The 18,486-nt window shown below is 41.1% G+C and overlaps 1 protein-coding gene across 1 annotated transcript in view; it reads right to left on the bottom strand.

Annotated features, from left to right (window-relative positions):
* CR1 (complement C3b/C4b receptor 1 (Knops blood group)) overlaps positions 1-18,486 on the bottom strand; it is a 188,008-nt gene that overhangs the window by 97,173 nt on the left and 72,349 nt on the right. The window contains 7 exon segments of the mRNA XM_045983377.1: positions 2,328-2,427; positions 3,060-3,239; positions 11,483-11,710; positions 13,898-13,983; positions 15,193-15,295; positions 15,402-15,578; positions 16,257-16,655. Coding sequence (XP_045839333.1) covers positions 2,328-2,427; positions 3,060-3,239; positions 11,483-11,710; positions 13,898-13,983; positions 15,193-15,295; positions 15,402-15,578; positions 16,257-16,655 — 1,273 coding nt within the window.

Here is an 18,486-nt window from a genome sequence, read left to right as displayed (position 1 = left end):
CTATCATTCCTATGAGAATAGGAATAGGAAAAAATGTGAAAGAAGATATTCTAAGCAAATGTAGCAATGCAGAGAAAATATTCATTATACTTCTAGGCCAAGTGGGGTTACTCAAACTTTTCAGGCTTAATCTGTTAACGTGATTCATGATACTCATTCCTCCTACTTCGTGCATTTGTATTTGGTTGTTTAGTTGCCCCAAGACCAGTTGTTGAAAAGATTATTCTTTCACCATTGGATTGTCCTGGCACCCTTGCAGAAAAGGAGTTGACCATAAGTGTGTGGGTTTATTTCTGCATTCTCAATTCTATTCTATTGATCTCTACATCGGTCCTTAGGCCAGTACCACACATTCTTGATTGCTGTAGGTTTAGAGTAAGTTTGGAAGGGAGACTTTCTTCTTTTTCAAGACTGTTTTGACTGTTTGGGTTTGGGTGCCTTGCATTGCCAGAAGAATTTTAGGATCAGTTGTTGATTTCTGCAAAAGGATGCTGGAATTTTATGGGCATTGAATTAAATCTGTACATCAATTTGGGGAGATCAACATTGTATAATTCTGTAATGTTCAATATTGTTACAATTTAACAATATTAAGTCACCCAATCTAGGAATATAGGATGTGGTTCCATTTATTTAGATCCCCTTTGCTTTTGTTTTCAACAATGTCTCATAATCTTCAGTGTACTGTCTTACAGTTCTTTAGTTCAGGTTATTTTGAAGTTAAGTTGCTCTTTTGATGTTATTGTGGGTGGAACTGCTTTCTTAACTTCATTCTCAGAGTGTTCATTGTTAGTGTATAGAGATGCAATTTAATTTTGCATGTTGGTCTGATAGGTGAATCTTGCTGAACTATCTGTTAGATGTAATGGGTTTTTGGGGTGTTTGTGTTCATTCCTTGGGATTTTCTATACAAAGCACATTATTTGCAAACAGAGATTGTTTCAATTCTCTTTTCAAATTTGGACACCTTTTGTTTCTTTTTCATGATCAATTTTCCTGGCTTGAACCTCCAGTTGCTGTTGATTAGAAATGGTGAGAAGTTTTTGGTACTTTAATTTATATAAATGTGTGTGTGAGGTGTATGTGTGTGAGTATATATATATATATATATATATATATATATATATTGTAAAATATATTTCTTAGCTGTGGATCATAACAAAATAAGGGTGAAAACTACTGTCATTTAGAAACTTTTGCACATGGGCACTAGGAGACATGTGTATTTATATTGGGAATACTTATGATAGCCAAAACTAAACAAGGAAAACCAAATGAGAAACAATCCTAATATAACAACCAAGAGAAAATGAGTAGTGGTATATCCACTCAGGGAAATATTATCCCAAGCAAAACTGAATTAACCACAACCACATGGATAATTGCAAGAAACAAAATGCTCAGTGCAAAAGCAAGTTGCAGAGAAATGCATGTAATATCATGCCATTTATAGAAAGCTCAAAGTATGCAAAGCGAAATCTAAACTGAGTAGGGATTCATGGGAGAATATGGAAAACAAATGCAAGAGAGTGAACGACACAGAACTCAGGACAGTGATTTCTAGAGAGATTCTGGAGGTGGAGGAATGGGAACTGGGAAAGGCAGAGAGGTGACTTCTAAGGTTCTAGCAATGTTTCTTAAGGTGGATAGCATATACGCTGATGTTCACTTTATTGTTCTTCCTGTTTTTAATGGTCACTTATGTTATATTGAGTATCTTTTAAGTAAGCAATAAATAATTTTTAAAAAAAGCAAAAGTTAAGATATAAGGTGAAGCAGTCTCCCTACTTCTTTCCGGAATTGCTTATCTCCTTTAAGATAAGCCACAGCAAATTTCTGCACCGTGCTATAACAATCAAGGAGAAGGGCTATAACAATCAAGATTTGCGTGTGCACCTCATGGCTCCATCATCCTAAACAAGTCATTCTTTCCCACTTCTGAGCCCACCATCTCCAGCTCTTGTTGCTTTGGGGTGGGAATATGTGCGAGGAGCCACTAATGGTTGTTCCATTTGCTTCTTTAGAGCCCTGGTCCTTCCCATTTAGTGAACGTTTCACTTGGTTTTAGGAGCATGAATTTGGTGTGCCATAGGCATCTTTCCTCCCAACCCCTGAGTTTCTAGCACAGATACAGGTGTTTCGTATTTTTCAAATCTTTGTTTAGTCTTTTCAAATGTAGTTTAATAACTGGATTCAAGCCACCACGTCTACTTAGAGATCTTATTGCTATGGTTTGAATGGACAGGAAGACTTTCTAAGACTCTTGTTTAGAGATGGGTGCTACAGTTCTGGAACTGTCAACGCAAATGACGCTGCTGCCAACTCACCCTTCATTACAGGAGTAATTAACAGTTGATCCAAACCGGGCGTCTCCGTCTACGGTCATTTTGCCATTGGCGGGCTCTGGAGGAGTTCCACATGGTTTCCCTATGGGGGAGAAGCAGAACTGGGGGATTGGGTATAGAACAAGCCGAACTTCTCTCAGTAAGTACATAAGGTCCCAACCTGGCTGGAACTTACTGAAAAGTATTTGCCGTTCCGCAGATTTTGCCACCTTGGAGAAACTAACTAGAGTGCCTCAGAGTCAGCCACCTACTAAGCTCCACTTCCAAAAAAAGACCTCCCCTCCCAATTGATCTTTTCCCTGTGTTGTGCCTTCCAGAAAAATGCAAACTTTACTTATTACCAAAGTGGTTATTTTGTCATCCAACCAGCATAAATCAGAGATCTCAAAGTCTGGTTTCTCTCCCCACCTACATTGTTCTTCTCTTTTCTGACTCAGTGGTGATGTAGTTTCAATGGGACAATGGGAAACCCCTACTGAGTGGAACTTTTCCCTGCATTGTGTCTTGTGAAGGTCATTTCTCATGCAGTGACCTTGTAATGGAGGTCCAGTAAGTCAGAGCAGTAGGAAGAAGTGACAGAAAGAATAACTGTCACATGTACTCTACTCGAGGCAAATTTAACAATCGTACATGTCTTAGTTCCAGGATCTGAACAATTGATTCAGCTCTATGGATGTCTGTTTGACGCAGAGTTCTCAGTCCAGAGGTACTTACGTTGACACTTGTTTTCGGCACTTGACCAGACTGAGTTGTGTAGGCAGGTGATAAAGAACTCTCTCCCATAGTAACCAGGGCGGCACTCATACTTCAGAGCTGTCCCAATGGGAAACTCATACTCGTCAGTAGGATTTACCAGCTTGGCAAATGGAAGGTGTTCTGGGGCTTTGCACTGACCTGGAGGCCAAGACCATAGTGACATCCAAGTTAATGGAGAAACTTCTATTTACTTCCTCTTTTTATCCAGTGTGCTTCACAGATGCGATCAAAGAAACAGAATACCTAATAATGTTAAAATGTTTACGTCTCTTTCTAGTGAACATAGATAAGAGATTTTCATTTTGTTCTAAAGCTTTATTTATTTATTTATTTAGAGAGAGAGCAAGAGAGAGAGAGAGAGAGGGAGTGAGCATGCAAGAGTGGGGGGGGGCAGAGGGAGAGAGAATCCCTGCTGAGCACAGAGCCCAATGCAGGCCTTGATCCCAGGAACCTGAAATCATGATCTGAACTGAAATCAGCCACTTCACTAACTGAGGAGACTCTGTCCACCATTTTTCATAGTGGCATGCTGAGCATTGCTCAACTTCTCAAACCGTAGAATTGAACTGTAATCCACCACCTCATTTCTTATTCTACAAAAATTGTCTTTTGATACTTTTATCACAGCCACTGCTAAAAGCCCAGTTTTGCAAAGATTTGTTGTCACCAAGAGGAACCTACTGAAGAAAAACTAAAAGTACTCTACTGCAATCTAATGTAGTCAAGGCCTATTGGGAGACAGTAGTTGCACAGTATCTGAGAAATACCCAGAATTGCTGTTCCACCAAAAATTTAAAATAGCCCATGGGTCTCCTCTGAGATCCTGGAGGTTCCCAGGGCACAGCAGCCAACCATTTGGGAAAAGCAGCACTCCACTAATCTTTGTCTGTAGAGTGGAATTGTCTATTTGTATTTACTATAATTGTTGACATATTCATGATTAGGTCTATCATCTTATTTGATTTTTATCTGTCCTTCCTTTCCTATGTTCCTTATGCTCTTCTCTTTTGCCTTCATTTTGATTATGAAAAAAGATTTTATTTATTTATTTATTTATTTAAAGAGAGAGAACGAGAGCGTGCGCGAGCATGAGTGAGAAGGGGGATGGGCACAGTGAGAGGGAGAGAAAGAGAATCTCAAACAGACTCTGTGCTGAGCACCACCTGAATTCATCTGAAGTCAGGAGTTGGACGCTCAACCACCTGAGCCAACCAGGAGTCACTATTGTTATTTCTTCTTATCAGATTATTTGTTACACATTCTTTTATAGCTCCTTTAAAGGTGACATGCATCCTTACCATATTAATGTGCAATGAACAATGATCATTTCCCAGCATGCAAGAAACAGAAAATGCTCACTCCGTTTACTTCCTCCCTGTCTTTTGTTCTATCATGGTTATGTTTTTAGATTCTACCTACATTTTTTGCTCCCATTAGCCATATTCAGTATACACACTGCCAGCTGCTTGCTGGGCTACAACCATTTGCTACTAAACTGGACCCTAATGGTAATGGATTCCATCAGCAGGCTCAGCTAAGATTTTGAAAATCTGTAGAAATATGTGGTTGCCTAAACAATGAGCTCCCAAAGACATCCATGCCCTAATCTCTGGAGCTTGCGAATGTTACCTCGTATCGCACCAGGCTTTGCAGATGTGGTTAAATTAAGAATCTTGTGATAGAATGATTATCCTGGGTTATCTGGGTGGCCCTCAATGTAATCACAAAGGTCCTTGATAGAGGGAGGTGAAGGATCCAAGACAGACAAAGGAGATTTAAAGACATTCCAGTGCTGGCTTTGAAGGTAGAGAAAGAGAGCCAGGAGCCAAAGTATGCAGGCAGCCTCTGGAAGAGAAAAGAGCTGGGAAACCTAATCTCCCTTGGAGCCTCCAGAAGAAACACAGCCCTACAGACCCATTTGAGAATCTGACCTCTGGAACCATAAGAGAATAAATTTCCATTGTTGTAAGCCATTTAGTTTGTGGTAATTTGTTAGAGCAGCGATAAGAAACTAATAAAGAGATATCGATGTATAGTTTTAGAAACTGGATTCTGAGAACAGAATTTGAACCTAGTGTCCTCTTCTTAGTAACAGTAAAAAATGTAAATTGGGATAATAGCTGAAATAGAAAGAAACATATGAGCCTTCACTAGAGAAAGCTTGATCTGGTTTCCTTTTCCTCCTTCATTCCCAATCCCTCATATTCTAAGAAGTATATTAATATGAACTCCATAAACTCAACACCTACTGTAGTTCATTAAAAAAAAACTCTTCCTAGCTTTAGGATATATTAAATACAATAGTTGAATAATATTTAAAGTATATAACGTGATGAAATTGACACTTGTGTGCACCATGAAACCATTACCACAATCAAGATAACATTTCCATCACTCCAACAGTTTTCTCATTTTACTTTATAATCCATCCGTCCCTCTACCTCCTTTCCTAGGCCATCTCTTGCCTGCTTCTTATTTCAGATTGATTTGATCTTTTAGAATTTCATGTAAACCAGCTCACTTGGTTTGTACTGTTTCCCCCACCTTTTGTTGGTCTAGCTTTTATACAGAATGATCATTTTTGAGATTCACTCAGCTTGTTGCATATATAAAAAGTATTTCTTCTGGGGTGCCTGAGTGGCTCAGTGGGTTAAGCCTCTGCCTTCGGCTCAGGTCATGGTCTCAGGGTCCTGGGATCAAGCCCCGCATCGGGTTATCTGCTCAGCAGGGAGCCTGCTTCCCCCTTTCTCTCTGCCTGCCTCTCTGCCTACTTGTGATCTCTCTGTGTCAAATAAATAAATAAAATCTTTATAAAAAAGTATTTCTTCTTTTGCTGGGTGATAATCACTTGTACAGATATACTTAAATTTGATTTGCTTAATTGGCTGTTGAATGCCACTTAGATTATTTCTAGTGGTTGGCTAGTAGAAATAAAGCCATTATAAAAATCCATGCCCAAGTCTCTGTGTGGTCAGATCCTTTAATTTCTTTTCAGTCAGTACCAGAAGGAAAATGCTCAGTCACAGCATACATTTGCATTTAGCTTTCAAAAATCTTTTTATTATATTATTTAGAAGGCACATACCTCAATATTATCAAAGCCATCTATGAAAAACCCACTGCAAATATCATTCTCAATGGAGATAAACTGAAAGCTTTTCCGTTAAGGTCAGAAACACGGCAGGGATGTCCATTATCCCCACTGCTATTCAACATAGTACTAGAAATCCTAGCCTCAGCAATCAGACAACAAAAGGAAATTAAAGGCATCCAAATCGGCAAAGAAGAAGTCAAACTATCACTCTTCGCAGATGATATGATACTGTATGTGGAAAACCCAAAAGCCTCCACTCCAAAACTACTAGAACTTGTACAGGAATTCAGAAAGTGTCAGGATATAAAATCAATGCACAGAAATCAGTTGCATTTCTGTACACCAACAACAAGACAGAAGAAAGAGAAATTAAGGAGTCAATCCCATTTACAACTGCACCCAAAACCAGAAGATACCTAGGAATAAACCTAACCAAAGAGGCTAAGAATCTATATGCAGAAAACTATAAAGTACTCAGGAAAGAAATTGAGGAAGACACAAAGAAATGGAAAAATGTTCCATGCTCCTGGTTTGGAAGAATAAATATTGTGAAAATGTCCATGCTACCTAAAGCAATCTACACGTTTAATGCAATCCCTATCAAAATATCATCCATTTTTTCAAAGAAATGGAACAAATAATCCTAAAATTTATATGGAACCAGAAAAGACCTCAAATAGCCAAAGGAATATTGAAAAAGAAAGCCAAAGTTGGTGGCATCACAATTCCGGACTTCATGCTCTATTACAAAGCTGTCATCATCAAGACAGCATGGTACTGGCACAAAAACAGACACATAGATCAGTGGAACAGAATAGAGAGCCCAGAAATAGACCCTCAACTCTATGGTCAACTAATCTTCGACAAAGCAGGAAAGAATGTCCAATGGAAAAAAGACAGCCTCTTCAATAAATGGTGCTGGGAAAACTGGACAGCCACATGCAGAAAAATGAAATTGGACCACTTCCTTACACCACACACAAAAATAGACTCCAAATGGATGAAGGACCTCAATGTGAGAAAGGAATCCATCAAAATCCTTGAGGAGAACACAGGCAGCAACCTCTTCGACCTCAGCCGCAGCAACATCTTTCTAGGAACATCGGCAAAGGCAAGGGAAGCAAGGGCAAAAATGAACTATTGGGATTTCATCAAGATCAAAAGCTTTTTGCACAGCAAAGGAAACAGTTAACAAAACCAAAAGACAACTGACAGAATGGGAGAAGATATTTGCAAACGACATATCAGATAAAGGGCTAGTGTCCAAAATCTATAAGGAACTTAGTAAACTCAACACCCAAAGAACAAACAATCCAATCAAGAAAGGGCAGAGGATAAGAACAGACATTTCTGCAAAGAAGACATTCAGATGGCCAACAGACACATGAAAAAGTGCTCCACATCACTCGGCATCAGGGAAATACAAATCAAAACCACAATGAGATATCACCTCACACCAGTCAGAATGGCTAAAATTAACAAGTCAGGAAATGACAGATGCTGGCGAGGATGCGGAGAAAGGGGAACCCTCCTCCACTGTTGGTGGGAATGCAAGCTGGTGCAACCACTCTGGAAAACAGCATGGAAGTTCCTCAAAGTGTTGAAAATAGAACTACCGTATGACCCAGCAATTGCACTACTGGATATTTACCCTGAAGATACAAACGTAGCGATCCGAAGGGGCACGTGCACCCGAATGTTTATAGTAGCAATGTCTACAATAGCCGAACTATGGAAAGAACCTAGATGTCCATCAACAGATGAATGGATATAGAAGATGTGGTATATATACACAATGGAATACTATGCAGCCATCAAAAGAAATGAAATCTTGCCATTTGCGACAACGTGGATGGAACTAGAGGGTATCATGCTTAGTGAAATAAGTCAATCGGAGAAAGACAACTATCATATGATCTCCCCGATATGAGGATATGGAGATGCAACATGGGGGGTTATGGGGATAGGAGAAGAATAAATGAAACAAGATGGGATTGGGAGGAAGACAAACCATAAGTGACTCTTAATCTCACAAAACAAACTGGGGGTTGCTGGGGGGAGGTGGGGTTGGAAGAAGGGAAGGGGGGTTATGGACATTGGGGAGGGTATGTGCTATGGTGAGTGCTGTGAAGTGTGTAAACCTGGTGATTCACAGACCTGTACTCCTGGGGATAAAAATACATTATATGTTTATAAAAAATAATAAATTAAAAAAAAAGATTATTCACCATGACCGGATGGGATTTATCCCTGGGATGCAAGGTTGGTTCAACATCTGCAAATGAATCAATGTGATACAATACATTAATAAGAGAAAGAACAAGAACCATAAGATACTCTCAATAGATGTTGAAAAAGCATTTGACAAAGTACAGCATACTTCCTTGATGAAAACTCTTCACAGTGTAGGGATAGAGGACACAAACCTCAATATCATAAAAGCCATCTATGAAAAACTCACAGTGAATATCATTCTCAATAGGGAAAAACATAAAAGCCACCTATGAAAAACTCAGTGAATATCATTCTCAATAGGGAAAAACTAAAAGAAACTAAAAGTTTCTGACTAAGGTCAGAAACACAGCAGGGCTGTCCACTCTCACCACTGCTATTCAGTATAGTACTAGAAGTCCTAGCCTCAGCAATCAGACAACAAAGAGAAATAAAAGTCATCTGAATCAGCAAAGAAGTTGAACTCTCACTCTTTGCAGATGATATGATATTTTAGGTGGGAAACCCAAAAGACTCCAGTCCAAAACTGTCACAACTCATTAGACATTCAGTAAAGTGTCAGAATATAAAATTGGTGTACAGAAATCCGTTGCATTTCTATACACCAACAACAAGACAGAAGAAAGAGAAATTAAGGAGTCAATCCCATTTACCGTTGCACCCAAAACCATCAGATACCTAGGAATAAACCTAACCAGAGAGGTAAAGAATCTGTACTCAGGAAACTATAAAGTAGTTATGAAAGAAATTGATGAAGACACAAAGAGAATGGAAAAACATTCCATGCTCATGCATTGGAAGAACAAATATTGTGAAAATGTCTATACTACCTAGAGCGGTCAACACTTAATGCAATCCCTATCAAGATACCATCAACTTTTCTCAAAGAAATGGAACAAATAATCCTAAAATTTATATGGAGCCAGAAGAGACTGTGAATAGCCAGAGGACAGTTGTAAAGGAAACCAAAGTTGGTGGCATCACAATTCCAGACTTCAAGCTCTGTTTCAAAGCTGTCATCATAAAGACAGTATGGTACTGGCACAAAAACAGACACATAAATCAATGGAACAGAATAGACAGCCCAGAAATGGACCCTCAACTCTATGGTCAACTAATCTTTGACAAAACAGAAAAGAATGTCCAATGGCAAAAAGACAATCTCTTCAACAACCGGTGTTGGGAAAATTGGACCGCCACACGCAGAAGAATGAAACTGGACCGTTTCTTTAAACCACACACAAAAATAGACTCAACATGGATGAAAGACCTCAATGTGAGAGAGGAATCCATCAAAATCCTTGAGGAGAACACAGGCAGCAACCTCTTTGACCTCAGCCATGGCAACTTCTTCCTAGAGACATCACCAAAGGCAAGGGAAGCAAGGGCAAAAACGAACTACTGGGACATCATCAAAATCAAAAGCTTTTGCACAGCAAAGGAAACAGTCAACAAAACCAAAAGACAACTGACGGAATGGGAGAAGATATTTGCGAATGACATATCAGACGAAGGGCTAGTATCCCAAATCTGTAAGAACTTATCAAACTCAACACCCAAAGAACAAATACTCCAATCAAGAAATGGGCAGAAGACAGGAACTGACATTTCTGCAAAGAAGACATCCAGATGGCCAACAGACACAAGACAAAGTGCTCAACATCACTCGACATCAGGGAAATACAAATCAAAACCACACTGAAATACCATCTCACACCAGCCAGAATCACTAAAATTAACCAGTCTGGAAATGACAGGTGTTGGTGAGGATGTGGAGAAAGGGGAACCCTCCTGCATTGTTGGCGGGAATGCGAGCTGGCACAACCACTCTGGAAAACAGTATGGAGGTTCCTGAAAACGTTGAAAATAGAGCTACCCTATGACTCAGCAATTGCAATAGTGGGTATTTACCTTAAAGATACAAATGCAGTGATCCAAAGGGGCACGTACACTTGAATGTTTATAGCAGCAATGTCCACCTTAGCCAAACTATGGAAAGAGCCTAGATGTGCATCAACAGATGAATGGAAAATAAACATTTTAAATGCTTTACTAATCTGGAAGACCCAAAGCTGGCAGGTCCCAAGGCACTACTTTTTTACCCATCAGTGGGAAAGTGATTCTTTAAATGTAGACCTTCAGCCTTTAAACAGGATCACCCGTATTCTCTACCTGCAAACTGCATCAGATGGGAGTACCACCAGGTTCTACAAAGGACACTTTGGTGCTGTCTGTCCTTATTGGCACACAGAGCTGCTGTGGATAAGCACAACCATGAATGAGCCCCGGATTGTCAGGTATTGTCATTTAATGCCAGATAATATGTAAAAATATGTAAAAAGAAGGAGTTGCCAAGAGCACAACCTTGAATTTCACTTCTCTAGGGCGTCTTGAGTGCCTGTTGTTAAAAGTGAGATGAAGGGTCAACAAAATGTTCCTTAGAAGGAACAAAAGCAATACAAATGCCTGCCTTGGAGTTTCTTTAGTTATTTCCATCGCATCAAATCTAAAGTAAAATACAGCCATCAACATGTGTTTTTTGCTCAGCACACCCATCTCTCCAAGAGAAATACAACATGAGCTCCATGCCCATTAGGGAGCTCGATGTGGGGCTGAACTCACAACCCTAAGATCAAGACCTGCGCCTTGAGATCATGAATCGGCCACTCCATCCACTGAGCCACGCAGGTGCCCCAAAATACAACTTGTAATAGAGATGGTACGACAGAGTGTTTTCTTTGGCATTTGTTTTTAGTGCTTGAACAAAGTCTCTGTAAAGTCTGGGTCTTACTGATTCTTCCCACTGTCTCCCTCCTACTCTTGTCACTGTCCCACACTCCTTAAGCCAGCGGGAAGGGCCATCAGAGTACCACCAGTTGGGACACAGCAAGGCACATCTGGAACCCAGCTTCCGTTCTCCCAGTAGGTAATTCTGTGTGCCTTACTTTTATAAGAAAGTCACGTTCCCAAGCCAGAATGACTGTCCCCATAGAAACAGGGAGGTTCTCACCCAGATATTCTGATCTAGATGAGACATAGGGAAATATGCACTGACCTGCAGGACCAGCAAGTTCGCAGCGAGGGGCAGGGCCACTCCAAATCCCATTCCCTTCATCGTCACTTGTGCAGCGGAGGGTGCTCTCCCCGATGAGGTTGAAGGTCATCCCCCTGGCTGTGTTGTTGTCACACGTGTAAGTAATTTCCTTTCCATAGGGAACGTGTCCCTGAGAAGGTCCAGTGTGCTGCCCATTAAGGATAGAGGGAGGATTTGGACAAAAAACATCTGGAAAAAACCCAAGTTCTATAAGTTACATGAAAACGTTTATATTTTAATCTGAGATGATTCCTCAATTACGGGATGCTGTGATTGTGTTGCCCATTAAATAATTAACTTTGAAGGAGAGTATGAACCACAAAGTAAGTGTATGAGGTCGTATATAAGGTCTCCGTTGAGATGCTTCTAAATGAAATGACACTGAAATCAAAGCCCAGAAGGGACCTAATCATCCTGAACTCCTGGGAGAGTGAAGACTTCTGAATGACTGAGAACTCATTCTTTTAAAATAGACAAAAATCTTCTTAACCACATTGAGAAGAAAATCATCCATTTAATAGGAAAATTATTTATTAATTCAACAGGGCTTTTTTGAGGCCCTACTCTGTATAAAATACTATTTTAAGTTCAAGGTAGAGGAAACCTTTTTTTTTTTTAAAGATTTTATTTATTTATTTGATAGAGATCACAAGTAGATAGAGAGGCAGGCAGAGAGAGAGAGAGAGGGAAGCAGGCTCCCTGCCAAGCAGAGAGCCCGATGCGGGACTCGATCCCAGGACCCTGAGATCATGACCTGAGCCAAAGGTAGAGGCTCTAACCCACTGAGCCACCCAGGTGCCCGAGGAAAACTTTTTTGACATCAAGGATCTTCACACCAGATAAATCTTTCAAAATATATTATACATTTACTATTTGTCTATCGCCGTCTATCACTATCTAATCTCTTCCTGATATACTCAAAACCAAAACAGATGGTTATAGTCATGTTATCACAATGAGTGAAACATCTCAGTGTTCCTATGCACAGATCCAAAAGATACAGAAATGTAATGGATTTGAGATATTTATTGGTTTTTACAAGGTTTTTTTTCTCTTGAAGAAATGCACATTTCTTCTTTTGAATGTAACTGTCTGGAGATACTCCTTCCCCTTTCTGATTTGATCTGTATTTGGGAAGAGGATACTGCAGCTTGAAGGAATTATGAATAATCAAAAGGTGGAATATTTATACTCTAGTAAGTGATTTTTGGTGTATCTGGGTTCGTGGAAGTATTTTTTCTTTCTTTCCCTCATACTTCCTAACTATATTCCAGGAAAGTTAAGATTTTCAAACAGTTGACCTCCAGATATGAAGGATGTAATTGTGGAGTTTCATTACATAAATCAATACAAAATTTCCAAATACTTTTAGAGCAAAATATTCCTTTGAAAACCCTCTATTATAAACAGGTATTTTTCAACAGCTATGATCAAAAGATGAAGCAACATCCTGTCTGATTTCATGAAGAAATACATGGGCAGACTGAATATATTAGTAGTGTTTCTGTATTTAACACATGATATTACTGTTCCCCTTAAAAACAAGTATAAACAACAGGAAAGCAAGGTCCAGGTCTGTCTCATTTACAGGTGTATTCCCAATGTCTAATTTATTGCATTACCCTATTGTTTCATCATAACACTTGGTATTACTTGAAGTATTCTATGTGCTTGCTTGCCATTATTTTTAAAGATTTAGTTATTTCAGGTGGAGGGGGAGAGAAAAGGCAAACACAGGAAAGGCAGAGGAAGAAGGAAAGAGACTGAAGCTGACTGAGCTCAGCTCTGAGCCTGATGTGGGGCTTGATCCCATGATCAGTTGAGACCAGAACCAAAACCAAGACTCTGACTGACTCTCAACTGACCTTGCTACCCAGGCACCCCTCTTTGTTATTTTTTGGTCTTTCCCTCTACACAAGAATATAAACACCATGAAAGCAGGGTGCTAGTCTGTTTTGTTTATAGGTGTATTCCCAGTGTCCAGAAGGCTGGGTGGCACATACCAGATGCTCAAAAAACTATGTCAAAAGAATGAGGCTAGGAATGAATGCTGATCGAGGCAAGGATACAAAAACTATCGTTTCGACAGGAAACATGCTTCAGGCTCTAAATCTCCCTCCTTCTATGAAGATTTCTCTCCATTTGTAGCACACATTATGCTTATACACACTTACAGGATGATCCCCCAAACATGTGACGCTCAGATCTATTTCCCCCAGAGACAGCCTTGCAGCAAAGAAAGATGTCGATCCAAAGTGACGATCAACAAAGGGGCAAATATTAGGTAATTTTATAGGCAAGACACATTAAAGGAACAAACCAGCAAAGAAAACCAGGAGGGAGGTGCCGACCTGAACAGGCATTCCTTGTACTCACGTTCACACACAGGAGCACTGTCATTCCAAAGGCTTTCCATCTCAACCAAGACGCAGTAACTAGCAGAACTGCCCTTTAGGTGGAACCTGAGGAACGGAAGGAGCAGTGGTGGGGTGAGCGCACCGTTTCTCCCTCCCCTTCCGCTGAAATACAGTTTAGTGCCTGAGATAAACCCCAGGTGAAAAAGCCCAGCTCATCAGCTTTCTCAGCTGCCAGAGGCTCTGAAATCAAAACAATTGCAGGATTGCGGTTTCCAGTGAGGACAGAGCAGTGACAATGGTCTCTGGTTGTCAACCACCGGGGGGTCATCTGTCCATCCTGCCCTCTGACAGCTCCCTGTCTTTCTCTGTCAGCAACTCTGTTCTCTAGGGCACACCGTAGCACTCTCCCCTCCTGGTGCTCAGGAGGAAGACAACTCCTGATTCAATTGGTAAATCAGAGAAGGTGAGGAAAGGGAGCAGAGGCTGCTGGTTTGGGCCCACACGTTCGGGATGTTCCAGAATGACACCTTTGGCATATCCCCATTATGGATGAGTTAATGCAAATTTATCTGGGAAAGGATGGAAAAGGTGAGAAGAGAGGGTTCTTGGAGAGCAGTGGCTGCCTGCATTGCCTCCAGGGCTTTGTTGGGACAGATATTTGCTGCCTGCCAAGGGATCCTCGGAATATATGGAGGACAGCTGCTCTGTCGTCCATGCTTTTTACCCGGCAGTGCTGTTGGAACATAACACCAAGGTCGTTAAGATTCCCGTAGAGAGTTCACGACATTACTGCAAACATGAGCGTAGGTCTTCATACCCCTGTGATACAGCCTAACACTAATTAGCTGACATAAAACTCGACGGAAAACGATTCCTATTGATGCTTTGTTCCTATTCCAAATTCCACTATTGGCTGGTTTAAATTTTTCTTGAACCAATCCCTGCATATTACTTGTAAATAACTTTCTTTGACATCCCAACCGTTTTATAAACAACCACTATGCAATATTTATCCTTTCATGCCTACAAGTTACTTTTCATTCATACACGTAGTGTTTCACCTAAATATCCAAGATTTCTTGTTACACTTCTGCTCTTCTGTGTATGTACTGTATTTCCTTTTCAAGCACCTGTGGTTGCTTGGTTCCATCTGGTTCCCACCATACTTTGCAATCACTATTTCAGGTATCAGTCCTTTCTGGTACTTCTTTGCCATTAGGCAGCTTGCTCTTTGGGTAGACCAGCATTGGCCCCGGTGTGAGCATAGCAGCATCGAGTCCTGAGTGCCCCGTCTCTCTGCCAGGTCATACTCACCCCTCATCACAAACGAAGGACACTTTCGCCCCAAGCTGGAAATTCAGTGGTAGGAGCACACGGCCATTAGGGAGTTGGTCCCGGAAGTCTGCACATGATTTCACTAGGATAACAACAGCAACAACAAGAACAAGAAAAAACAGAAGTGAGATGGTCACTTCACTGAGGACGGAAAAGACTGATCTGCAAGGAGAGGACAGTGTAGGCACCTGTACATCTTGGGGCTGCTGGGCTCCAGTCTCCCTGGGGTGTACAGCGCAGAGATGCTGCCCCTTGGAGATCATAGCCGGGCTCGCAGCTGTAGGACACTTCCTGCCCCGGGGAGAAATTGGCCTGGTTTTCTGCACTGTGCCTTCCATGCAGGATTTCTGGAGGCAGCTGGCATACTGTGGAAAGACCAGGTGCGAAGGACCAGTCAGTGATGGAGAAACGTCTTTTACTACATTCTAAACCTCCGAGGAGTCCCAGGTTATCATTAAAGGGGAGCTCAGATGTAACAGAGGGAATCAAGTGATGCTCCTGCCCCCTCCTTTTGCCGTTCTGTAAAATCAGACAATGAAGGGATGTGCCCAAAGGACTCACACCTAGTAAGAGGCCGATCACTGGAGCTGAGTTCTTCCTGGCACAAGGTCAAATGCATGACCAGGCCCCTGAGGCTGCTTTCTCCAGTGCTGGCCAGTCTACATGGAATTACTAGCCCTGTCATAAAGGAGAGCTGTGAAGGGTAGATGAGATAAGGCATTTAAAGTGCTTAGTGCACAGCTGAGTAGAAAGTGCACCTCAGCCTTCAGGATATCGGGGAGATACTGGAGCTTGTATTTTGCTCTGAGGATGCTCAATATGAGAGTCCCAAAGGTCTCCTTCCTCGATTGATGAAGCTCCTGCTTTCCAAGTGAAGGCACATATACATTAAGTGTGCACGCGCACACACACACACACAGAGTTTCATAATTTCATGCTTCGTCTGCACACATCGTTCCTCCCATGCATCCTTCTCCCAGAATGAGCACTGATCTCCTGATCTCCCTGCACCCCATGCCCTTCAAAGCCTCAGTCAGACTCACCTCGAGAGCAGCTTGGCAACTCTGGCCCCCATTTGTTTTGGGCTTGGCATTGCACGCTGGAGGGTCCTTTCATGACAAAGCCGGGCTCGCAGATAAACCTCACGGTTTCATGTAAGGAAAATAAGGTCTTGTTCTCAGATACCCTCACTGCATTGTCAATGTCTGGAGGTGTGCACTTATTAGGTCTGATGCACTGAGGCGGAGGGCCGCTCCATATGCCAGCGCGACTGTCTCTGCTGGTGCAATATATCGACGGGTTGCCCACAAGCTCAAACTGCTTTTTCCCTCTCTGTCCGGGATGGCAGCGATAGGTCACCACGGTTCCATAGGGAAAATCTTCTCTGTAGAGGTTAACGACATTTCCGTTGGCAATGGCTGGGGGTGGCCCACAAAGAATCGCTGAGAAAAGAGATGGCAACTTAAATAATAGTGGATCAAATAGCTCGTCAGAAATGCAATGAGTAGAACTAGTTTTGCACTTGTTATGGTTTTTAATCTTTGTTAACATGGAGATACATTTCTACAAGATGGTGATTGTGGTGGGCATAATAGCATGCCTTCTGTCTTTCCTACTTATACCATTTCCTATGAGCATATGCGTTTTTTAAAACAATCCACGTTCCTTTCATTTTAGATAGCTCTTTGATATATTATCACACCATAGTGTACACAGGTTTCCCGTACTCTTTTCCGTTTGCCTTCTTCATTTCCATTTTGTTATTAGCTCAGGAGAGCGTTCCAAAAAATAAAAAGACCCTTGCTGAAAGAAAAATGGAAGGGAGAGAAACAACACAGATACACCAGTGTAGGAAGTAGAATTCCAAATATTTGCAAATATGTAAGAAAATTACATGAAAGTGTAGACTAATGTAATGTGAAACGTTTTGAACCTGTAAATGATATGAATGGAAATAGAAATGACCAATATTCATTCAAGAAAATTGAAAAGCTAGAATGGACAAGGAAATTTGTCAGAATAGAGAAATATTTTCCATAAATGCTCTATCAAGTTGCTTTCAGGTAATACACACCTCCAAATGTAATTTCAAATGTTTCATGAGGTGTAAAAGATAGAAATTTGTCAAATCATTTTTTTCAAGCTGAGGTTTGATATCACAACATGATTCTCCTATAGACGTGATCGTATATTAGTCCACAAAACATTCTGAATACATTTGAAAAAACAGTTGGAGGACATAGTACATTGTATTACTGAAATGCTATATAACTAGAACTAAGTAATTTATCCCAAATTCCAAAACACATGAAATTATAACATTTCTTAGGATTCCTGGGTGCCCTAGCCGTTTAAGTGTCCAATTCTTGGTTTCTATTTGGGTTATGATCTCTGGGGGCTCTTAGGATTGATTGAGCCTGGCATTGTGAGTTGTGCTCTGTGCTCAGCTGAGAGTCTTTTTGAGGATTCTCCCTCTACCCCTCCCTCTCCCCAACTGGCTCTCTCTCTCTCTCTCTCTCTCTCTTTAAAATATCAATTGATCAATCTTTACAAAAGTACATAAAAATAAAAATTCCCAAGGAGGCTTCTCCTTCTGGTAAGGGGAATCTTAATTAATTCAAATAAAAAATCAGTCTACTTCCAGTTCCTCCCCCCAAGAAAGACTATAGCTGCTGGATACGTGATAAAATGTATCTGTGAATGTGTCAGAAATCTAATAAACTAGGGCCGCATTACTGGACCATGATGTGATAGGAGACAAAAATCCAGGCGGGAGTCAAGCATGTAGCCTGCTTTCCTGCTGAAAGGTGAGCTGAAACAGGAGGGGGCGTCGGAGTGGGGAGTAGCCCTGTGATCCTCTCATGGAGTCAAGGGAAAAAACTGGAGTCCAGGTCTTGCTCTATGGAAGCCATGGTAACAGCTTTGGAGGAGTCCTGGGACCTCTAAGCCATAGGTCCTGGAACTCAAGATTACTGCAGTTCTGCAAGTACTCTAGGTGGTTCAGAAAAATAACAAAATAACAGGGTCTGAGCTGAATGAAAGCAGCGCCAGATTGCTCGTGTACTCAGGTTTCTGAAGAAATAAAAACAAGGATCCTTTCAGAAGAAGGTTCGTCATCCAAGACCTTGAATTCATTTCTACAGAAAGGTTTTCCAATGTAATTCCTGACATACAGTCAAGGATCACCAGGTACTCAAAGAGAGAAAATCCCATGAAGAAGAGGCAGCAGACTCACTGACAATAGAAACGGAACCGTTAGGACCCCAGATACTG

This window comes from Meles meles, chromosome 17 (assembly GCF_922984935.1).
Source record: "Meles meles chromosome 17, mMelMel3.1 paternal haplotype, whole genome shotgun sequence".
In the NCBI taxonomy this organism is placed as follows: Eukaryota; Metazoa; Chordata; class Mammalia; order Carnivora; family Mustelidae; genus Meles; species Meles meles.
The sequence above is the reverse complement of the archived record's forward strand: the minus strand, read 5'-3'. Positions and strand labels throughout refer to the sequence as shown.